General features: G+C 39.4%; 2 protein-coding genes across 2 annotated transcripts in view; one reads left to right on the top strand and one right to left on the bottom strand.

Annotated features, from left to right (window-relative positions):
- Positions 1-7,260: 7,260 nt before the first annotated feature.
- Positions 7,261-11,042, top strand: GADD45A (growth arrest and DNA damage inducible alpha). The gene is made up of 4 exons (XM_081948005.1): positions 7,261-7,681; positions 8,336-8,437; positions 9,081-9,300; positions 10,343-11,042. The coding sequence occupies exons 1-4, from the start codon at positions 7,638-7,640 to the stop codon at positions 10,454-10,456; spliced, it is 480 nt and encodes a 159-aa protein (XP_081804131.1). The 5' UTR covers positions 7,261-7,637; the 3' UTR covers positions 10,457-11,042.
- Positions 11,043-14,700: 3,658 nt separating this feature from the next.
- The window catches only part of GNG12 (G protein subunit gamma 12), a 60,260-nt gene continuing 50,193 nt past the window's right edge, over positions 14,701-24,767 (bottom strand). Inside the window, exons 3-4 of the mRNA XM_081947443.1 lie at positions 23,726-23,843; positions 14,701-19,681 (exon numbers count right to left, since the gene is read on the bottom strand). Of these exons, the coding sequence (XP_081803569.1) occupies positions 19,556-19,681; positions 23,726-23,821 (222 nt within the window). The 5' untranslated portion in view covers positions 23,822-23,843 and the 3' untranslated portion in view covers positions 14,701-19,555. The remainder of the gene's footprint in view (positions 19,682-23,725; positions 23,844-24,767) is intronic.

The raw sequence follows: 24,767 nt of genomic DNA, 5'->3' as shown, positions 1-24,767 counted from the left end.
CTAGAGCACTGTTTTCCGAGGAGCATAAAAACTATCCATTTAAGTGTCTTAATCTTAGCCGAGAATACAATAATGAAAACAAATGAATTTATTTTATCTTTTTTTTTTTTGAGAATTTTGAAACTGGGGGTTGTAGCCCCTTCAGATAAATACAATACTTGTGAAAGAAAGGATTCCAGCTAAACTTTTATAAATGGATCCACTTATAGTAAGCATTCCTTGAAGTATTGAAAAATATGGCTGTTGATTCTTAGAAATTCCATCTTGGAGATGCTATCCTCTCAAAAAGTTGAAATATCAACTTTTCAGGGAACATATCCCCAAAAAGGCAATGGATAAAGAGATCAGGAGTGATCCATCTGAAATCCCAGGGGCAAGTTCAGCTCTTAGTCTCCTTCTATGTAGCTGGTGGTGCACCCTGCTGAAAATGGATGATGTGATTCCAGCTATGTTGGTGAGAAACAATAAAACCATATAATGTATGCTTTAAAGTAGGCTTTAACATCGTTCAGAAAATAAAGTAAGCTCCATAATTCCCTCCAATATCAGCTTCTGCTAGAAAATCTCCTATTTTGCATCACTCACCACTCAAAAAAGGTTAGCTGTAATTCCTGCTATCAACATTTGCCCAGTCTTGGTTTAAAAGCTGGTTTAAGTAAATTAAAAATTTTGGTCATTATAAGCATGCAGTGAAATACTAGACAAAAGATATCTTGCGAACACTGCAATCTTAAATCTGAAAAAAATATTTTAAATAATTGATAATGTTCCTTATGTGAAATCAAGTCTAAAAATACTCTAGGAAATCAACTACCAACCGAAGCGTATATGCTTAAATTTGTCACATTCAGTGATGGGTTATATAGAGGACCGCTTGCCGCTATCTCTAATTTGAAAATTAAATAATCAGAAATATTCAAATACCATACAGTATTTTCAAAATTTAGAAATAAAGGGGCATTAAGAGATTGAAGTAGCCTTATTTTGTAATTTGTTTGCTTACATGGTTTCTAGTCTGTCCTAATATTAAACTTTTACAGAATTTTAAAAAATAATAAAAAAATTAAAAATCCCTGAAATTGTGACCATATACATTTGTGCTATAAAACTAACATTACTTTTGACAACAACAAAAAACTAATCTTCTAACTATTCCTGTATTCCAAAATCTATTTTTTCTCTATTTTTAAGAAAAAGTCCCTAGATTATATATAATTCAATTCATAATTCTTGATTGATTTTTGGAAACCTATGGCCTACTCCTTTTTAAAGTTAGGTGTGTTTGGTTACTATATTCTTTTTAACCCGCACCTTTAATGAAGTTTTAATAAAGTCACATTGGCCCCCCACTGCAATAGCATTGAGCTTTAACACTAACCAATATTCTCCAAACTTTTTCTGAATTTTCACATGTCCTTGTTCCTTGCTTCTCTTTAACCAGGATTCTTAGAAGCAGCAGAACATTTGGCTTCTTCCAATGCAATTATGAAACTGGAAAACACAATGGAGACGCCAGATGAGGTCCAAAAGGGAAGGAACGGATTTAATTAGGCATTTTTTCAAATGTTGAATAGTATTAATGATGCTCATATTTCACCACAGCAACACATTTTTTAAAAAAAATATGTGAAATTGATGCTTCAGATTTCTGTAGTAATTCAGACAAAACTGTACTGTATACCTTTACTTAGAAGTAAGTTTCACTGTGCAGGCTTTATTTCTGAATAAACTTGTGTAAGGTTGCAGTCTTCATTTGCAATTCTGGGCATAGCTATCCAGTGGAGAAAGCTCCACAGAATGTATGAGTCATACTTTTGAAGAAGTCTATCCGGCTATGAAGTATAAAGATGTGAACATCTAACAGATACACAGAAAAGACAGAATAACAGAGTTGGAAAGGACCTTGGGGGTCTTCTAGTCCAACCTCCTGCTCAGGCAAGAAACCCTATAACATTTCAAACAAATGATTGTCCAAACTCTTCTTTAAAACCTTCAGTGCTGGAGCATTCACAACTTCTGGAGGCGAGTTTAGATTATATTTGGGAGTAGTTTATGTAATTTAGACTACATTTGGGAACACACTTAAATGATTGAATACATATAATTTTAGCTAAAAGCCAGACAGGCTCAAATGAAATACAGCTTTTTAAGACATTCAATACATTCTCCAAGACATGCAGCTTGTACATCCAAGAAAGAAATCAAAATACTCCAGAAGACGTGAGCACAGGCAATGATTTTTATTTGTTGAATGTTGACATGGAAGGAAAAATGGAATGGGAGAGGAGTTTACTTTAAGAGCTAACATCTTCTAGAAGGATCTTCAACCTTTTGACTTCAAACAGGGACAACGATGGTAGATGTGCCATGCAGAGAGAATCACAAAGGGCTATATTTGAGATACAAACCAGGCTGTGGAAAGTAACTAGGTGTGGAGGCAGCATTCATTAAAGTCCATGTGGCAGTCATAGCTGTACAATTCAAGCCCTGCCCCTTTTGTATGTGTGTGCCTGCAAAGCGGAGGGACTTTGATTATCCGCCATCTTGACTTTGTTTGCTCACAGGTCAGCTATCCCACCAGAGGCAGCTCCAAGCCTCTTATCGTGTGAGGGTTCCCACTTGTATGAGGGAAATAACCGCAGCAAAAGGGGTGCTACTCTTGTGCCTTGCACAATTTTCACATCCTCAATTGATTGCAATTTTTATTTATTGAATTGTTATGCCACCCATTTCACTGGGACAGCGACTCTGGGTGGCTTACAATACGATAAAAAGTACAGAAGGTAATGCAAGGCAATTAAAATGTATCCCCCAAATTCTGTGAGAAAAGTGGTAAGAAATGAAACCATCCCATATCCCAACCTTTGTTTTAGCTGTCCACATGATGGTTGTATCTAATATTGGGGAATACTGCATGGATATAGTATTAGGTGGATGGGAGGGAGGAGAGAGGGGGGAAGGAGAGAGAGAGAGAGAGAGAGAGAGAGAGAGAGAGACAGACAGACAGACAGACAGACAGAGACAGAGACATCCCTTAACACACACTTTCTCTGCCATTCAGAATTACCGGTACCGGTATTCTTTAAAAAACAACAACACAAGGTCAGTTATAAAGAAACAGGAATCCCAGCACCTTGTTCCTTCATTGTTGTTTTGGATTGTGAAATAAACTCAAACTTCTCTCTGTCACTGATTTAAACAAATAGATTTGCAAGGTTTGGCAGAGAATATGCCTTTTTGTTATGAAACCTAACATCAGTAATTTTGGCTTCGTCTCATAAAAGCAGATTTCAACTAATTTGCAGGCTATTTTGTAGGTGTACGTCCATACAACAGCTCCCCACCAGCTCCTAGACTACATTTATTTGACACAGACCGTTGCCTTCCTTTCTCCAATCCAGAAGTGATAGGTTGTCATAATTGTTGTCCTTTGTTCGGCTCTACATTGTGACTCTAGACAACTGTCACATATACCAATTAACTTCCATGTAACGGAATAACACATTCAGCACACAATTTATACTAAACTAACAATACAGTATGCTGGCTTCCCATTCTGCTTCAGAAGTAGCTATTTTCTTTTCTATTCTATTTGATACCCCGAAATGCGTCCAAAATACCAACATTTGTTTCTCAAGATAAGGTACCCTGGCCTTCACAGAAATTGCTGCTTACAGCCAGGTAATCATTAGATCCACTTGTCCTGTGGTTTAGACCCTGATAGTGTTCCTATTTGTACAGATCAGAGGTGGTATTCAGCCAGTTCTGACAGGTTCTGGAGAACCGGTAGAGGAAATTTTGAGTAGTTCGGAGAACTGGCAAATAGGCTGGCCCCGTCCCCTCTGCCTCCCTGCCTCCCAGCCTCCCAGCCGATCTTCTTTTGTTGCTCTGAACAGGAGAATGGAGCTGGAAAGCAGGTTAGTGGGGTGGGGAGGGAATGGGGATTTTGCAGTAATCTTCCTCAGCCACAGTCACGAAGCCACGCCCACAGAACCGGTAGTAAAAAATTTTGAATCCCACCACTGGTTTGGATGTGAGTGACATTATTTAACTACTGTGAACCAGCTTTCCCTTCAGAGATGCACTAAAATTGTGATGAAACTGCAGTTTCCAGAAATCCTAAGAAGCTTGGCCTTCACGACTGGGAATTTTTGGAGTTGCATAACACATTTTCAGAGCCCCTGCTGAAAACTGATGCATGCAACAACAGTGGACATCATACTGAACCAGCAGCAGATAAACAAGAATGTGAATGTAATTTATTGGCTTTTGGTTGGTGTGTTATGTGAACTTAGCCACTCTGCTTTGGAAATCAGAACTCACGCAAAAAATTGTGGTGACACAAACTATAACTTGGTGTCATGTACACAAAAACAACCAATATCCAACAACTGAAAGTATGCATTGATTGGGTTGACACAGCCACGCTAGTTATTATATTGGAGGTAATTTAAAAATTGAGTCTGCAGTACTTAGCTCTGGATGACAAATTTTTACACCTACAAGTCATTGCTTGATATTGTTCTCATATATGAGGAATGTGCATGCATAAAACAAAAACCCAATTAACATGGCATGATTGGACCCACCCTTTCTCTTCAGAACTCTTGCCCTTGGATTCAACTTGCCAGAGTCATAAAGGTGACTTGCACCAGACTTATTTATGTAAATAAAAATAGCTGAAGTTAAAAAAAGGGGTTGTTAGGTGGTAGCCTTAGCCTCTTGAAAGAGTAAGAGAAAAATATAATGAGGAAACAATAAAAGGTATTATTGAGTTTGAACATGCTAGACTAAAATGTGGATGACTTTCTGGTTCCATATAGATAAGAACATAGGCAATTAGTTATGGTCCAGCAAATTTTAGTTAACTGTGAAACAGACACATCACACAAGCACAGCCACTGTAGCTACATGAAAATTGGGCAATCCATGGCAAAGCACCACTGATCGTGTTCTGCCATTGATTCAGGCAGGCATTCCTCCAGAGAATCCCTAATGTTCTTGCCCAATAGGGATTCTTTTGAGGCATTCTTTTCCGTCAAGGACTGAACAGGTTATTAACTCCCCCAAATTAAAATAATGGTTTTCTTCAACGGATTTAAGGTGCACCACTAGCCTAAAGGTAGACAATGAAGCAAGCTGCTTGAGATATTAAATGGTTGTCCTCTAAGCTTCCAGACAACTGGAAGGGACGCGATGGCTCAGTGACTAAGACGCTGAGATTGTCGATCAGAAAGGTCTACAGTTTGGTGGTTCAAATCTCTAGTGCCGCGTAACGGAGTGAGCTCCTGTTACTTGTCCCAGCTTCTGCCAACCTAGCAGTTTGAAAGCACGTAAAAATGCAAGTAGAAAAATAGGAACCACCTGTGGTGGGAAGGTAACAGCATTCCGTGCGCCTCAGCGTTTAGTCATGCCGGCCACATGACCACGGAGATGTCTCCGGACAGCGCTGGCTCTTCGGCTTTGAAACGGAGATGAGCACCCCTCCTAGAGTCAGGAACAACTAGCAGTTATGTGTGAGGGGAACCTTTACCTTTACTTAAGCTTCCAGAAGGTCAAGCCAATTATGCCTTCTAGGAGGCGCAGGAATGCTATACCAGTTTGAGGAGGGGGGAGAAACTTCATTCTGGCTGCCATTAAAAGGCTACAGAATCAGCAGCACAGGCCTTATACAAATTTTGAACCTTTTGAAAATATCCAATCATGTTTTCTAAGAGGTCTGATTCCTAGTGGTGTTTGTAACACAGCCTTGAGATCTGCAAGTGATCTAATTAGAATCAAAGTGAGAATCTGGCAAGCTATTTTATTAGCTTGACTGAGGATCCATCTGGCTCCAACCGGACTGCTTTCCTTTCTAATAACTGACAATCCTAGGCTGCAATGGTGGAATACCATTACAAACATGTTGACATCATTTGGCCTCTCTCCAGGATATGAGCTATTTTCAGGGTTTGGTATTGCCAAAAAGGTAAACAAGCAGTGACTGGCAAAACAATGTAAGCCATTTTTTACTAGTTGCCAAAGACTGAGAATCATTTACTTGGCTGCCACAAATTATGCTTTTTTTGCAGCTGGAACCTGGCGTACTCCTGCATTTGCCATAAGAGTAGATATTTAATTATGTAGTCTAGGATACTGCAATTGCCCTTCATTAACTGTATTATATGCAATATTTTTGTTCTGACCTAAGATCACATTAATGTTGTTTTTGCTTTGGTCATTGGCTTTAATAATCTTGGCATGTGTGCTATCTAATCTATGATGTCTTTAGGAGCTCAATAGCAAGGGAAACAATAAACAAAATAAACTGCAACAACAAGAAGTGGCATCTTTAATTCAGTGGGTGTGTTTGAACATGACAACTGAACAAGGGAGACTGAGCTCACTCAACAGCCTGGATTCACACAGCCGAATGAATCACAGGTAAACCGCAAGGGCTGGGGTTGGCGCAGCCCACGAGACCAAAACATGGTTGGGTAGTTTGTGGTTGGGTAGGTCTTAAGCCACTAAGTAAAAACACTCAGGCTGAGTTCTGCTCTGCACCTGGTGTTTCCCCAAACACAAACATATACCAGAAGACATCTGCCTCTGCCTTCCAGAACTTTTTGACTTCCCTCTTCCATCCACTGCATTAACCTAGTCCAAACCTGGTTACTTCGCGCGTCTCTAGGCAAAAGCAGCCAGCTGTTGCCAGCTGTTTCGCCTAGTGCTGCAGGGATTCCACCATTAGGCAGACAGCCCAGCAGCGTCACCTGCCCCCGGGGGAGATAAACTTATTCGCAGCCGATGGGCTCCCACTCTGACTTGTATAGCTTGCTTATTACCAATTATTTATTGTAAACGATTATCTGCAGAGCATTTGGCTGCAAAGAGAACCTTACCGTCAATCCCTCCCCTTCGATCGCTTCCCCCCCCCCCATCCCCCGCCACCTTTTCAAAACAAAGCGGGGAGGGGGAATGCGCACCAACAGGAAAAACAGCTGAAGAAGACAGGCGGGAAGGAGGAGGGGAACCAGCCGCCCGCTGCTCTCCCACAGCAAAGCGCCGCCCCTTTGCAACCGCAACGCCCAATCAGCATTAAGCGAAGGCAGAGAAAGTTACTGACAGCTCTCTTGCCTTTCTCTTGACTGGAAATCGCGGGCGGGTGGGAGCGGGGGGGGGTCAAGCGGAGGAGCACGCGCCACCGCCTTATTTGCATGGCCCAATAGAGCGGCGTTATGCAAATGAGGCGCCAGACGGTTGGCTAGGGGTTGGCAGGATAACTCCGGCCCAAGGGATCCTTTGTCCCTCATTCCAGCTGGGCGGTGGAGAGGAGCCGAGGGCGGCCGGCGTCGCGGGACTAGATCGAGAGAGGCGCCAGGCTGCAAGCGGCTCGGGGCGAAGGAGACTCGGGCAAAAGTGCAGAGGGGCGTGCGGCACAGTACAAGGAGAGCGGCGGCAGCCGAAAGCCGAAGATTGGCTTGCTGGAGAGAGAGGGAGAGACAGGTCCGTCGCTTTGCGGGAAAGCAGGCGGAGAAGAGGCGCCCTCCAGGACGTCTAGAAGGCGAGAGGAGGAGGAGGAGGAGGAGGAACGGGGCAGAACGCCCGATCCCCGCGACCTCTTCCCGTCCTTCTCTGCTGGGACCTGCAGCTGCAACATGACCCTGGAAGATCTGGCTGGGGAGCATCAGGCTTTTGGAAGGTACGGGACGGATGAGACTACCGTTTGCCCGTCCGAAAGGAACGGCTGCTCGCCTGCAGAGCGTTCAGTTGCACGGTGGAAAATCGGGACTTGAGGGTGTGGAGGGTGTGGGGGCGAAGCTGCAGCGGAGATCGCCCCGCTGCCGTTGCTCCGCCGGCCGGCGACCGCGGCTGCCACCTCACAGCTGGGCAGGGATGGGGGGGGGAGGAGGGGGAAGCCGGCCAGGCGCGGTGGGGACGCTTGAAGGCGATCTGGGAAGAGGCGGTGCGGGGAAAGGGCGATTTGCGCCTGTGTGGGAATAGAAAGTAGAGGAGGTAGCGTTTGTGTGTGTGTGTGAGGAGAGGGCGGCATGTCCTTTTCTGACAGGACACAGGAATAAGGCGAACAAGTTTAGACAGCGGCCGCTCCAATAGGCAGAAATGATCACACACACAAACACACCGCGATCTCCTCCCTGCTTTTTAGGAGCGGTTCGGTTCCACTTGACGGGACTTTTCTGCTGGATCTTGAGTTGTGCACCATAGGCTGGGGGGGGGAGGTGAGGGGCTGGAAAGAAGCGGCCCCCTTACGCGTATTGCTATGGCGATCTTGGATGACATTTTGGCTGGAGTTTTGAAACTTCTTTTGTTTTTATTTCTTTCCTTGGGCTGCCAGCATGGAGAAGGTGGGGGATGCCCTGGAAGAAGTCCTGAGCAAAGCCCTGACTCAGAGAAGCATCACCGTTGGGGTGTATGAGGCTGCCAAACTACTCAACGTGTAAGTGGAGATTGAGGTGCTGGTGCCTGGCTGTCTTGACTGGGAGCCACAACTACTCCCGGGTCCTCCCTTCATGGTGCTACTGCACTTTGGTGTTTAGGGATTGATTGATCTACCTCAGGAAACATCAGGGCGGGGATGATGATCTGTCGGAAGCAAGCTCCTGAGCATGCATTATGCAGGCAGGAGGAAAAATAATCCTGAGTTTCTTTCCAAACACAAATGCCTTGTTCATATTTAAGCTCTGCACTTGCAGTTATTTTACTCCTCTCCCCTATTTACCCACCCTGCAAGAGTTCTAAAAGCCAAGTGACAGTTAAGCTGATGGAAACTGCTGACAGGGGTTTTGCTTATGCGCCCTTTGCTTTGATGCTAAAATGTCACTAGACTGCCTTTTTTTTCCACTCTAAGCTGGAACTGTGGATGCTGAGCATTTAAAAATCCAGTTCCTGCCATCTGAAGTTCAAGTCCATATAAGACAATGTCTCAGCTTCTGCTTATACCCAGACAGAATTATTTCCCATGTTTGTAATATGCTCCGTGACTTCAGTTCCTGTTTTGTCTCAGTTCCTCATTATAAAATACACCTATTATTGTTTGTCAGGCTGTGAATAATGCAATCTGTATTGTTTTACCCCTGCAGGGATCCAGATAATGTGGTGCTTTGCCTGTTGGCAGCAGATGAGGAAGACAACCAGGATGTTGCTTTACAAATTCACTTCACTCTGATTCAAGCTTTTTGTTGTGAAAATGACATTAATATACTTCGAGTGAGCAATCCAAGCCGTCTTGCAGAGCTTCTGCTCTTAGAGGCAGGTGGAGGGCTTGAACAACCTGCAGACTTGCACTGTGTGCTAGTAACCGTAAGTTTTGTTTTTCTTAAGAGATGGGGGTATAAAACCTACTGGGACAGGATAATTTCTGTTGCTTCTTCATAGCCTGCCACTTAGCTATAATTGTAGCCAAAGTAAAAGCCTGAATTTCCAGCATTCTTACCTTACTACATCTGGTTGCAAGTGAGAATTTGCATGGGCCTTTGTTTTAATTAGCCTTTTCCTCTGCACAAATTGTATCACAACCTCTGTCTTTGCTTATTGAGCATTTGAAAGCAAAGACCTGTACAAACATGTTTCATCCTGTTGACAACAGGATTGTACAACCCCATGAGTCACCTTCCTACAGTAACTCCCTGCCTATATTTATCTTTCCTCATTACTAATTAGCTCAGAGGTCATTATTAGATAATTCACTTGGCTGTGATTAAAGGACTGGTCACTGTTACTTAGCAGTAAGTTGTTTGTGGCCTTGATGTAATTTGGGGACTGCTAAATTATTCATAACTTCAGAAGTCATACTTTAAGAAGTAGGTTTTCAATATTTATTTATTTATTTTTACAATCAAGTTACAATAAGAGAATTCAGTCAATATTTCTGTTGGTCAATCCATTATTTGACATGAACTGCAAATACAGTTTATAGAGTTACTTGGCTGTTCATGCAAAGGCAAATGATTTTTTGTCATTGTGGTGTGTGCATAATGCTTAGCTTGTGAATAAAATATTGATTGCTTATTTTTTTATCCAAACTATACTGCAGACAGTTTTTTTAATCTACTTTTTATATTAGAGAGTTCTTTTGCTCGCTTTTGGAGCAGGGAGAGAACTCTATTAGGATGAACTCCTGGATATTTTAAATAAAAGTTGAAATTTTCCCCCAAATCACTAAAACAGCTGTTTTTATACAAATCAGTTGAAAGTTTTAAACTGAACTTTCCCCCAGTAATAAATGTTGCACTGTAGTCTTATCTAGAGCATTTTGTGACTTTTATATATAGGTCATTTTATTGACAGCAGCATTTTACTTTGTGCTGACAGTGAACATTTTCTGTCTCATTTTCTCTTGCAGAATCCACATGCTTCTCAATGGAAGGATCCAGCCCTAAGTCAGCTGATCTGCTTTTGCCGTGAAAGCCGCTACATGGATCAGTGGGTCCCCGTTATTAATCTGCCTGAACGGTGACAGCAGGCAAATAAAGCTGAACTGAATATAGAGAAAAATTGCACTGAAGTTTCAAGATACTTTAGTTATTTGCTCAGGAAGTAATTTCCCAGCCTGACACAAGGATTACAGTAATTGAGGTCAAGTCAGTGGGCTGAGGTTGAACTGCACATTGTGTGAAACTGAAGGATGTTTGACAGCACTGTTGGCCAATGATGGACGCAAAGCAGAAGCCATGTTGAGGGAGCAGTAGGAACTCCCCCAGGAAGTTAAGAGTTCTGCAAGACGGTTGTGAAATCAAGTGTGGCAGAGTTCCTTTCAGAAGCCACCAAGTGGGCTTAGTTGGCATTGTCAGAAAGGAAACTCCTAGTTTCTGTTTTGAATACCTTTCACGTTTGAGACCAAAAAGGGTTCGTTTACTCTAGCAACTATTCTCTTTGGTTTCAACATGCCCATTTCTTCAGTTTTTCTTCTAAGAAACATTAAATTATTTTGCAAGACCAGTGAAAGATTTATTTATGCACCACTTGTATTAAAATGGTTGAACTGCTGCCTTTTAATGTTTGAAATTGGACTGTGTTCACTAAAATAAAACATTTAAAAACCACCAGGAAATGATTGGTTTTTGCATTTTAGGCTAGAGGCAACACAAAGCAATCAGTGTTGGTGAAACAATTCCTGGATCACGATTGTGACTGTCATGGCATGGCATTCAGAGAATTCAGAACTTTTAGAGTTTTTTCACAATACTTTGGAAGTTGTAGCAGCATAACATCTCTGAATATGAGAACATGCTGTGAATAAGCTGTGGTTTATAAACCACTCATAAAATAGAACAGAATTTCTCCCCCCAAACTTAATAATAAAAATAGGCAAATTGTGAATTGGAAAATCTTGTAGTTTGCATGCAAAAGATGGAGCAGGTAACATGGGAAAACTTAACAAAAATAATAATTAAAAGTGTTGTGGTTCTGCAAAGGTATTAGTGTTACCTTACACACCTGAAAATAAGAATAGCTATGCTACTCTTCTCACCCACATGCTTGCCAGCCACTCTCTCAAGGAAGGATGAGTTCTACTAAATGACATTTTTGCCCTGAATATCTAGGTAAAAAGGCAAAGGAATCATCAGTAGAGGAAAGATGTATGGCAGTAAACGCATCTGCCCTACTAAAGGTCTAAAAAACAGCTGAAGAATTGTAATTGAAACAAAAAATGTTCTGCAAATGCCTCCTACTTTGTCTCATTACAAAGTATTGCAAGCGAAATGCTCCAAGTGCGGGGGGACTTGAAATCCCTCCAGATTGAATTGCTATTATTCTTTAAAGACCCTTGGAGTATATTTTATAATTGGACATAAAAGGTATTAATTTTTACCTCGACTTTATTTTATAAGTAACCCAAGGTGACATACATAGTACTTGTTTTTCCTATTTTTCTCAAGAAAATCATTGGCCCAAAGCTCACTCAGCTAGCTTTCATGCCAAGGTGGGAGTAGAACTCAATCTCATTTCTAGCCTGGTGCCTTAACCACTACATAAAATTGGCTCATTGAAAACAGAACAAATCTCATTAAAGCAAAGGAACTATTCAGAGCAATAAATGTCATGGGTTAGGCATATCTGTTCTATTATGTATCGGGTAAGAGGCAGCTTGTGATAGGTAGAAAGTGTCCCCAATAGCAATTTATAGTAAACAGTATTTGTTATTTTTCTAGACCAGAGGCTGCCTAATGGCTGGATCAACTAATATATGCCTCTTGTAAGAAAATGCATTAGTCTCTTCTTTATAGAATTCTTCATAATGAAATGTGCTTCAGAAATAATGTTTAATATATCAACAATAGTGAGGCCATGTAGTGTTTTAGGATCCCCAGCACGAGTAGCCACTTCCATTCTAATATTTTGAAAATGTGTTGGACCTAAATTTCAAAGAATAGCTGTGCCACAGCAGGAGATTCAGGAGATCCAGGTAAAGAAACCTTGAGACATCCAGAAGCAGCTGAATTGTTCCATTCTATTCTCAAGCTGTAAGACTAGGGAATCTCACTCATAATTTGCTTAATTATCTGTCTAGCCCAGGTCCCAGTGCTACACCATGCAAAAAAGCAAAGCTGCATAAACATCTGAAGCAGGTAAAGGGAAGATAATTATGAATTAGTTTAGGATGCAGGGTATCATTTGTAGCATAATTGTTCAGTAAATAGAGTTTCTAACAAGTCCAAAAAATAATAATCCATGATACAGGAAAAATGAGTGGCATCCGCTAATCCGCTTTTTAGAGAGCAAGACATTAAAAACACCAAATATGAAGCAAATAACAAAGTGTTAATAAGAAATGAAAGCATACTATTATTTGAAATATGACACTGTCCCTTGAAACCTCAAATAGCTGCTTTGCTGGCAATTTTAAGTGTCAGCCATACAAAACAATACCTACAATTATGACTGACTTGGCTTTAAAAATATTTTCCACTTTCCTTTTAAAATACATAGAAGGAAGTTATTAAAACATGTGTTTTTAAAAAGTTGAAAAGGTGAGAGTAAGGAAAAGCATTATTGTCTAAAAAGTGTTGCTATGGGAGCTTGCACCTGACTGAATGAAATAAATGGAGACTATTCAGCAGCAAAACCAAATGGCTGAAACCAGATGGGCCAGCATCCTGCACAAAGTTAAAGATCTATGATTAACCAGAGTTTCATCAGCAATTAATGTGTGTATACAGTAACAAAACTTGAAAGTAGGTTGCTAAATCGTCCCTTGAAACTGGTGGAATGAAAATCTGAAATAATATCAGTCCGTACCATCTTGTGCTGCCTGCAGTACAATTCTATATAAATTAGATACTTGGGAGGAAAGAGCGCCTTTGTTTACTGACGTCTAAGTGTGGGATGCGGTATTGATCCACAAGATTTCAAGACTGCGTTTATTTGGTCAGTCTTTCTCAACTTGGTACCTTTCTGCTGTTTTGGACTACAGCTACCATCTTGATATTAAAAGGTAATGGGAGCTGTTATACAATTCATAAGTGACGCTTGCAGAGGTTGCATTGCAGACAAACAAACAAAACCCATCAGAGAAAACAAACTGCAATTTTCCCAACTGGATGCCCTGCAAGGATCCATCATCCCCAGCTACTATAATTACTTTATGGACCCTTCTTCATGTAGGAATATTGGGGAGAAACTCCACTCCAGTGGTGCAACAGGTCAGTGGGGCAAAAGCTCACTCTCTTACTCAGCAGCCTATGTCAGCACACCCACACAGAAATTATCACAGGCAGGAAGATGCCATTGCTCAACACAGACAAGCTTCCAAAATGTACCATTTAGGGCAATGAAAACTTTCTTTAGTGAATATTTGGTATTCCATTCTAAAATGGCCCATCTATAAATCTTGTCTTTCTTAGTGGTCCAACCTTACTTTATAGAGTTCAGTAGCCTCATATAAGCTCATGAAATTGGGTGGAAGGTAATATTTAAAGGAGCTGCCAAGAACAGCAATCAACAGAATTGGGTGTCTGAAATGGGAAATGAGACTAATCCTTGTTCACTGATCTCTAAGCAGAATCTAATCAAAGGAAGAATTTGTTGGATCTCATGCTTTCACAGGGCAGGTGAACATCTAACATGCAGTTTACCCCAGTCACAGACCCACAGCAAAAACTACCTACCAACAGAAAGGCAGATATTCTGAATGGTGGACGGCTATATGGGACCTTATCCTGTCCTTTAGTTTTTCTTTCCTCGTAGGTATAGCAAACATCAGCATACCAAATGCAACATCGCCTAGCAAGGAGGGCAGGGAGTGGAGATTTGCTGCCAGTCCTATGATATTATGGGGATTATCACCACATTGTTGAATAGAATCTGACTATGGCAAAAGCTATTCTTGCTATTCATAATTATCTCTTCAGGATAGAGCATGCAGAATCAAAGGTGAAATATGTTCACTATTCTTGAAGCTAAAAGGTCGACATGCTTTGCAAACCATTTGCAAAGAAAGAATGTGCAGATGTCTTTGCAGTTCAGTGTTCCTCCGAAAACGGTTCAGTGAAGTCAGGCTACAAAAGTAGAGGTCACCCCTTGGCTTTCCAACTGATGCCTTAAAACAATAATTGTATCAATAGCAGCAGAATGTGATCGCAGTTACATGCCTGGCTCAAATCGATTTGTCATGTCTTTATTAACTGATGCAACTAATGTGGTGTATTATTTCTAATACACTTAAATTCAGTGCACTGCAATGATAGGCAGAAAACAAAATGAAAAGAAATGATATTTAATTAAAGTATTTTATATCCATGATACTAAATATATTAGCTGTGAAAAGGAATCTTTACAGTTTTTAAACTTTCTAATGTTTGCAAGAAACCACCTTCCAAGAGTAATCACATTGTATAGAGAGGTACAATGAAAGCAAACAATTACAAATGAAAGATAAAACAAAACTATTTAAGTAATTTCATGCATTCTTTTTTACTTCAAAGGCAAATCATGGTATTATTTTTTCCAATGCAACATTACAGTGATAATACAAAAAAAATTTTTTTTGTGAAAGCAAGAAAAAAACAGAGAAGATTGTCTGTAAGAAATAAAGTTGTTTACTATTATATTTTAAAGGGATAAATAAAAAACAGCATATTTCTAGAATACAGTATTATTTTTCTTCCGTGATGTTTCAAAGAAAACACCAAAGTGGAGGTTAGTGGTACAATGACTAAAAACTCCTTATTAAGTTTCATACTCTTAATTTCAAACTTCACAATAGTGTAGAAGTTATTATTTTACATTAGATGTTCATTTCCCCCCCCCCCCCCTATTCTGTTAATCACATTAACCTAAGCACCACTGCAGCAAGTCCCACTGAAGTGAATCCAAGGCAAGAGATATAAAGGCAATGTTCTCAATTTCTTGTTGAGGTATCACCATTACACACATGCAATGTATGTATGTTTCAACTCTCAATATATTAAAAAAAAAGTTATGAAAAGCTGGTGAGGGGTGAGGAGGCATCTAACAACAACTTAAACTTGGAGAGAAATAACTCAAAGCAGCTCATTACATTTTGGTTCCAAATTTATTGTTACTTTGATTGAAAACTGCTACATCTCAATCAATACCAGAAAACAAACAAGGGTCAGGTTGACAGCCCATGAGCCTTTCAAGGGGAAGTCAAAATGCATTCGTAAATGGAAGTTGGCACAACATTTTACTTGGCTCAAATGAAAACATCTGCAGTTTACAACACCGTGTTTTCAATAATTATCTTCGGTTTGTAAAATACACATGAATGATAAAAATTTAAAGCACTGCTGGTGAAAATATTGGTTTGGATCCAAAGCACCACAACATAAACCAAATTGCTGCTTGCATTGCTCTGCAAATACAAGGAAAGCAGTTTCTAGACTACTTTAAGATGCAAGTTCATAGCATTTCCTATGCTTCCTCTGGCACATGTAGAGAATGGTCTTTGCTTGTATCGTACAAGACTATACATGCTTACTCAGAAATAAGCCCCATTATAATGAATAGTGGTTTATCCTTAATAAACCATGAGAGACTGTAGCCTCTGAATGGTCTCTTATGTATGTCCCGTCAGCACGGCTCACTTGTGAAAGGGGGCTTTCTCCCTTGCAAGCATGTATTGGATTCTTGATTTTCCTTTTTCCTGGGAATATATTAGGGTAAGGCTAAAACATTGCTTTTTGGGATATAATATATCTTATCCCACATGTGGAAGGGCATATTTGAATCCAACCTATTTTGGCCTGGTGCTATAACACTACAACAAGGTGAACACACAAGTATTGTCAGATTTTAACAACAAAAAGTCACATTCTAGAAGAGGGCAATGGCAAACCATTTCTACATTGCTGCTCCAAAGCTAGATGGATGTGTCTGTGAAGTTATCAAGAGCTGAGCCCAACTTGAAAAAGACTAAAGTAGCATGATTAGCAATGCAAAAAGAACAAAAAGTCCAGAAAACAGGGCCAATATTAAGGTGTCACAACTCAAGGCTTAATTTGGAAAAATGTGAACTGAGAGATGAGTAGAAGAAATGAGAAAAAAAATTAATGGCACTTATCAATTGCAAGGACACATCTAAATATGTCCTTCTTTCTTTTGGTAATGCCTCCTCTATCCAGTTTGTGTTCAGTCAAGCCAGGCAAGAGGACTATTAAGCAGGATGCTTTTTCAAATGCCTGATCACCAAGTGCTAATCTTAATTTTGACTAAACAATGTAACAAGTCAAACATCATTTATTAGATACTCAATCACAGAGGGTATTTAAGTTACAGAGGTTCATCTATCATAAATAATTTTAAAATTTAAGGATATGGACCTTTTAATCTTACATGAAGTAGAACCTAAATGAGAGGCAGGGAACAATCATAATCAGTTTAAAACGTCTCACTAGCGAGAGTAACTGAATGTGTCCAAATTCATTCATTAAAGCATACGGAGCATCATTTGCTGGTGACAGTGTAGTGTTTGCAACATGAAAAATGCTTTTGTTTGCATATCGGTATAATATATATATATCGGTATAATATAATATATATATTATCACATTCATTAAATAGCATATTAATTTTATATGAAAATATAAAATTGGTGAATGCGTTGAGAATTTTTAAAATTGCATTCATCTGATGAGTAGAATAGGTGTAAAAAGAGCAGCATTCTAATTGTTTAAAAAAATACTGATATTTGGGATAGGATTTGTAGGAAACAGGTTGGGTTGGTGATGGGTGAGAAAACGTCCAGCATCAACTTCTGCTTTTACAAATAATATAATATTCAGGTGCCCATTTACCAATGGCAATACCAATTTATTCACTACAAATAATTATATTGACTCTCTTACGAGTTGACAGGCCTGCCAACGCAGTCTCTCCTCATTTATAGGCTTATTGCAATGAGCATCAACTCTGACACTTCAATACTTTATGGCCATCATGCATGATCTTAGGTATATGATCTGTACATTCTTAACTCACCAGAGGACCATCCACCGGTGCGAGTTAACTACTTCCATGTAGCAAACGTAGGTTGACCTTTTCCTATGGATTTTACTTCCTATGTTAAGATCATAACACAAGCCTAACTACTGTCTGGTTCACTTCATTTAACAGAAATGCAAGTTAATCCATGTTGTTGCTGCCATGGACTAACGTTGCAAGGATCATCCTTTATAAAGCAGATTTATATAGCTGACAAATCAACTGTTGCCCAATTATCTTAAAACAAACCAAAAAATAGGTCATCTGTGTTAATTTGGGGACACGGACTTAAGACTTGATATCAGAAAAGACACTGTTTAAAATTATGATAGCAACTAAGATGGCACCAAATTCCAGGTAATCTAATTTAATGAATTGTACGTTGATTATGTGATGGCCAGATTGACATAAAATAAGCAAAATCAATGCAAAATTGTGGATTTGTTATCAGTTCGGTACTATTTTTAGGAACTTATTTTAGTTTTTAAAATGTGTTAAATTTATCTTTTGGGAACATGAAGGCGAAAAGAAACACAATATCAACACAGCAGCATGCAGCATTAATACAGTTCTCCACAAGAGCTTGATTATAATGCAGTGAAAAGCACCAGTAAATTGGGTGAGGGACTTTGGCTTACCAGCTCTGCAGCTAGCTTCTCAATACAATTGCGGTGAAACCAAGTATGCGTTAAGCTGTCACCAAGTAGATACAAATACTATGGAAGTCTAGGTCTTCTTAACAAGAAGAAATCTTTGAGGGGCTGTCCCTTGGCTGGTTGAAAAGGAATGCTTTTGGGTTGGCTTTGCATTCTATGCTGAAGTTTCTATGAGGGAAATCTAATCATGCATCCGAGGGCCTCTACATATGGAACAACAAAAAGCTACAAGTAACCCACCTTCGAAACACAGAGCTATGGCAGATCACAATAATACTATAAAAATTAAAAGGCCAAACAAATAGAATACAGATACATACCCCTGGCTTAATATGTATCAGTGTTGCTTCTTTCTATTCAGTATCTCATTATCGCATGAACGGTACCCAAATTCTTTAATAACGTTAACATATACAAGGGATTAGCTGCTGCCGCTGAGAATTGCTATAATCCTTCAAGCATTTATTTAGCACAACCGTTGATTTTAATAGGTCTTGTGCAGAAGCAGTAGCACCAAAGATTTCACTCAGTCTCTCTCTCTTCCTACTTAGTGATTGTTTGATATTTATGAAATGTAAATTTGGGAATTAAACTGAAAAAAGCCTGAAAGCTTCCAAACACCAGTTCATTAGAAACTGTGTAGGAAAGGCAAAGGACAGAATTCCACTTAAAGACGAAAAGAAAAGGAAGATAAATTTTTAGACACCATCATCACAATCAATCTGAATTTAGTGTAGTCTACATTTCAGTGGAAATAAAAGATAGCTTAAAGGCGATAGTCGTCACTTTTCAAAGCTATGTTGAGAAACAGAATTTATAGTATGTACAAATGTGTAGGTTTTTAAGACATTGTTGAAAGCTTAAGATATACTAAATAGTGAAAGCATGAAGTGCAGAAATTCTATCAATAAATGCAGCAATGAACTCTGAAGAGTGCACTTAAAGAATGCACTTTGGAATGTGTCTATACATCTAAACGAAGATATGCATACACCCTAGATATAGACTCCATTTACATACACAAGGTACACACTGGTATCAAATCAAATGCAAAAGAAAGCTTGATTAGCATTCTAGGCTTGTCTACCTCACTACTCTGCAAATGAAGCTCAGGCAACTTTGGTCTTGATAGTTCAATCCTTGGATCTGTGAACACTCACTATCTTTTAAAATCAAGCCCCAGCCCAGCCCAGCCCAGCAAAGCCAACAGAATCCATGCCTAACAACATTTGTAGAACCCTTCCATTTTTGCAAGAAGTAACTTTTAGAACCGTGTGCCTGGCATTGAGGATGGGAGAAACAAACATTCAAGGAAACTTAAAAGTTCATTCATACACAAGGTGGAAATAAGTTGCTGTGTTATGCAATGGCTACCAGGTGACCTTCAGGTTACTTCTCTAAGAATTGGCTAGGTTGGTTTTGCAGGGGAAGGTTTAGAAGGCATTTTGCTGCTTTGCCTATAGAATAATGCAGGTTTTTTTATCCTTGAAGGGATTTTCTGAAGTAGGTATGCCCATTAGTAAAGGATCCTTCCTGGCATGTTCCTCACAATAGCACATTAGATCTGCTGATGCCTTCGACACCTGCAGAGGAAAAAAGAGGCAGAATTATAAATTTTCCAAAAAGCTTCCTTTAATCAAGTGAATTTCAATATACACTCATTGAATATGTGCAAGTGTACACAAAAAATACTTGGCACTCTTTTAGCTTTTGTTTATGGAGGAGGCTTTAGTGGTAAATAAACACATTGCAAAACGAGGAGCCACATGTATGTAAAACCTTTAGGCTTATGCTTTTGTATGCTTTTTTATTTGTCATCGTGTCCCAAGGGGTGATTGTAGGATTAATTGTTAAGAAGCTTGATATGAGATTAAAAGTAGGTGTGCATTACTTTTCATTTTCTGTTCTTCACATACACATCTTAAAAAGTCTGGGAATGCCTATGGCATTCTTATGTTCTACAAAGAAAGCAAAGCACTGGTGCTCTATGCGACCATGCTGATCAAGATGCCACAGAGATAAAATCTAGTACATCTTGACAGCGGCTTTCTATAAATGGCTGGAGAATCACAGAACAAGAATTGGACGAGTCTATTCAGACCTTTGGATCAACCTCTTCCTCAATGCAGAAATCACAACATTCAAAACAAGGGAGCCTATTACCTCTTTGAATAACTAGTTCCACTGTCAACCTACTTACGATTTGAACACCCTTGCGAACATTCAATCAGAATCTATCTTTCTAGGATTTAAATCTATATTTCCATGGTCTGCACTCTGGGATAGGGATGGACAGGCCTTGACCTTCTATGTGACCTCCCTCCAGGAATTTGAAGAATGCTATTATAGGTTCTCTCAAGCATTGTTTCTGAAGGTTAAACGTCTCTGGCCCCTTCAAACTCTCTTCTTGAGATTTGGCTTCCTGTTCTCTGAAACCATTCTTGGTTCTCTAAACCCAAATCTGTAAGACATGGGGACCGAAAATGGCACCGTACTTGAAATTGGATCTGAGCAAAGCAGAACAATGATTACTACTTTCTGTAATTTGGAAACTATACTTTTATTAACTGTATTTGCCTGTTTTCGTAGCCTGCTGACTTTTTAAGATTTGTAACCAACTACTATTCCATTTTCTTTACAAATACAGATAGTCCTTGACTTATAACCATAATGGAACTTGCCCATTATGGTTGTACATCATGAATGTAGTAAAGCAGGTCATTTCAGTTAAGCAAACATTACAGTCATAAAGGGAGTTCACTGATTGCTATGGGCTGTTTTTGTCAAAAATCAGAAGTAAAACACGGTTATTTGAGTCACTGCAAACGACTGCAAATGTGGGCTAGCTAGAGAACTCCCAACATAAGGTCACATGATCATCGGGATGTGTTTGTGTGGCCATTGACACTTTGGAATTGTGCTGTAAGTACCTTTGAAGGAATCTATCAGAATTTTGAATGGTTGCTAAGGGATGTGCATAATTTGAGGACTACGTTTACTTTTACTAAGCCACATATCCCACAGCCTATACCTTTATGCAATTTTATATGTGTTTACTAAATTATTGTTCCTTCAATTTTTGGTCACCTGCAGGTTTGTTAAGTATGTCCTTTATGTTTTCACCCATGTCATTATGGAAAATACCGAAGAATAGAAAATCCAGGATTGATTCCTTCCTCTAATTGGATCAGGAGCAAATGATAAACATGCCTGCAAATCTGTGTTTTGAACCAGTTATGTATCGATTTAATTATCATGCCATCCAGCCTATACTTAACCAGCTTGCTAATCGGCCTGCCAAATGCTTTTAATGATGTCAAAATATATTACAGCTATAATTTTAACCTGGACCAGAATTTCCATCAATAAGTAATGCAGACATAAAGTGCAAGATCACATGGTCATACCATTTAGCAATGGCAACCCCATTGCCATTATTAAGGAGAAATGTGAGTTGTTAAGTGAGGCCCTCTTTGCAATTTCCTAACAAACCAAGTCAATTGGGCAGCCAGCAGGAAGTTGCTAGTCTCAGATGGCTTGTAAGCAGGCAGGGAAACAGGTAAATGGCTGCTGTTGGGTGTGAGAGGGAGTGAGGTGCATAGGTGGCCAGGGAGAGGCAGCTGAAGCATGTCAGGGTTTGGGAGTTGCTGCTTTCGGGGGTGGGGGGGCTGCATGAGAGTGTGCGAATGGTCGAGGCACTATGCAAATGCAGTGAGGCTTGGGAAGGATGTGTGGGAGGGAGAGACTTACCAGAGCAACTTGTGACTTGCTGGCTTCCCTATTGACTTTGTTTGTGGGAAGCTGCCAGGGAAGGTCACAAATGGTGATCACATAAGCATAGGACACTGTAACTTTTGTAAGTACAAGTCAGTTCCCAAGTGTCCAATTGTGATCATGTGACTGTATGAGTGGGGGGACAGTTGGAACTTAAAAGGACTGGTTGTTACCATCACTCATTCAGGCAGTGTTCACAACTTCAAAAGGTCACTAAATTAGTGATCATTAACCAAGGACTACCTGTATGTCTACACAGTGGTGTGTTTCAAATAATTTAACAATCGGTTCTCTGCCCTAATGATTTCTTCCAATAACCAGTTCACCAAACTGCTCAGAAAGTTAACAACCGGTTTTTCCGAAGTGGTGCAAACTGGTTGAATCCCACCACTGTGTCTATAGGAAGAATATGCAGTATCCTCCATGCATGAACTGTTTCCTGCATAGGGCAGCTGGCTCTCAATGGTCTGTACTCAAACCAACCCACGCATGTTTCACATGTTTTGATGTATACAAAAGGGTCTCAAAAGATCAAAAGGCAGACAGGCCAGCACACAAGCCATGCAGAGGAAGTACAAATGTATCAACCTTTCCCAATTTGTCTTATAAAAATCACTCTGTGATCCCTCCTACTTTTGTTTTGGTTGAAACCCAACAACCAAAGTATTCTGGATGTTGTTTTTGCCAAAGCATGGCTCACCGAACCTGTTTGGCACAACTTCCATAATGGAAGAGTGTATATCAGGTTTACAAACTATATTTTTCATTTCATGCACATCCTTAGCCTACAGCATTCCCACAATCCATTATGGAATTTGCTTGATCAAAAAAAAAGATTATCCTCTGTCTACAAAGACTCACTCTTGACAAATCCCTGCTGATTTTTTTTTAATTGTTGTTTTCAAGGTGCTGACAAGTGCTTATAATTTATTCTAGAATCTCTGCAGGCAGACTGATTGGTCTATAATTTGCTGGACTTTTTGCTTTCTGTGTTTTCCGATTTCTGATTTTGAAAAATGTATGAGAATTTTGACTAGTTCATCAGTTAGTTCCTCTCTACCTTGCAATTAATCTGATATTAGAGATTTAAACTTATTAAAGATGAATTCTCTGATCACGTTTTTATCAAATTTAAGGTTCATTTATGCCTCCTGCTCTTCACAATTCCAAGTGGACCACATACACACATATACATATATTATGTGTATGTATATATGTGCATACAGTATGTGTATATGTATGTACACACTCGTATACACAAATACTGGAGAAGACTGCATCAAAATAGAATTTGAGTAACTGTAACTTTTTCTCAGCATTCTGCTGACACTGAATATATACTAATATTTTTCTTTTTATTTTGAATATACCTAATATGACTTTTTGTTCTTGGGATTCTTTTCTTTGATTTCTTATTCTAACATTTCACTTTCCTGATACTAGCTCTACAATTCCAATTCACTGTCTGTATTATTCCTTTGTATTTATCCTTTTTATTCTTCCCAATCCAAAAACAGGTTGGAGAGAAATTGTGTAAGAGTCTTGGGACTCTGTTTCTCTGGAAGTCAGCAGGATAACCTTTTGAAAGCTGAACAGAACAAGATCAAAATTACATTATGTCTTATGTGACTGACCAACATAATCTCCAAATGTGTGTCTATTGCATGTATCGTATTGTGCCTTGAAGTTTTATTAAGCAAAAGATATTAGACTCCCAACGCCATATTCCAATCACTTCAAGGTAATTCTTACTTATTTGATTTTTTTAAAAGCATTTGAAAACATAAGAGGAGAGACAGAGAATACACTTTAAATAATAACAGTTCATAACAAGAAAATATATTATGCTTAACCTTTATCCTTTCTATAGATGCTTCTATTCTCAACTGCTGAACAGTTCTTCTTGCTTGAGCTATGTTGTTTGGGGTGCCAGATGTTTTGCTAGACATTATTGGTGAACTCTTCCAAGCACTGTTAAGAAAAGACAATGGGTTGCTTTGCTGGCAAAAAAAATCATAATTAATCAACAACAAGAACAAAGGTTCAGAATATTCCATGTTCTTCCAATGTAACAGTAATTAAGCTTTCACAACAGAAGAAGAAAATAACTTTGCAATAGTAAAGTTGATAAAATATTGGGAGCAATAAGTTTATAAAATTTTATTTTATTTTAAAGCACACTAAGACTGCCAGTTCATAACCATGAATCATCTCTTTCCCCCCAAACGTTTAATACATGGAAACAAGCAGTAGAATTATTGTTTTCAAAAGACATTCTGTTATTTATTCACAAAAAAAAGTAATAAGATACACAAAAATGTATTTTTCTTATTGAATGTTATATAGTCTGCAACACCTTTGATGTTCAAAGCACTTGTCTATTCTTCTGCAGCTGGTCTCTTTAGAATTTGGGTTCTAAGTATTCAAGGTTTATGCCCATCAGATCACCTGCTAAATATATTTGGTCTACCATAGGTAGATAACTCTGTGTGTGTGTGTGTGTGTGTGTGTGTGCGCGCGCGCGCGCGCGTATGCACAAGGGAGGGAGAAGGAGAGAGAGAAACCTACCTCACCGAGTTGTTATGAGGAAAATAGGAGGAGTAGAGGTAGTCCTTGCCTTACAACAATTTGTTTAGTGACTGTTCAATGTTACAACGGCACTTTAAAAAGTGGCCTATGACCATTTTTCAGTTATGACCTTTCTCGCATCCCCATGATCATGTGACCAGAATTCAGATGCTTGGCAACTAGTTCATATTTAAGACCATTGGGTGTCCCAAAATCATGTGATTTTGCAACCTTCTGACAAGCAAAGTCAATGTGGAAGCCAGATTCACTTAACAACCGGGGTTATTAACTTATCAACTGCAGTGAGTCACATAACAACTGAGGCAA

The sequence above is a fragment of the Natrix helvetica genome (assembly GCF_964273705.1).
Source record: "Natrix helvetica genome assembly, chromosome: 3".
In the NCBI taxonomy this organism is placed as follows: Eukaryota; Metazoa; Chordata; class Lepidosauria; order Squamata; family Natricidae; genus Natrix; species Natrix helvetica.
The sequence above is the reverse complement of the archived record's forward strand: the minus strand, read 5'-3'. Positions and strand labels throughout refer to the sequence as shown.

What these genes read in the sequence shown, in the direction of transcription:
- GADD45A (XM_081948005.1), top strand. Translation starts at nt 7,638, where the DNA reads ATGACCCTGGAAGATCTGGCTGGGGAGCATCAGGCTTTTGGAAG. An exon ending in GAGCATCAGGCTTTTGGAAG is followed by an intron (nt 7,682 to 8,335) that starts GTACGGGACGGA and finishes TTGGGCTGCCAG; the next exon opens with CATGGAGAAGGTGGGGGATG. An exon ending in TGCACTGTGTGCTAGTAACC is followed by an intron (nt 9,301 to 10,342) that starts GTAAGTTTTGTT and finishes TTTCTCTTGCAG; the next exon opens with AATCCACATGCTTCTCAATG.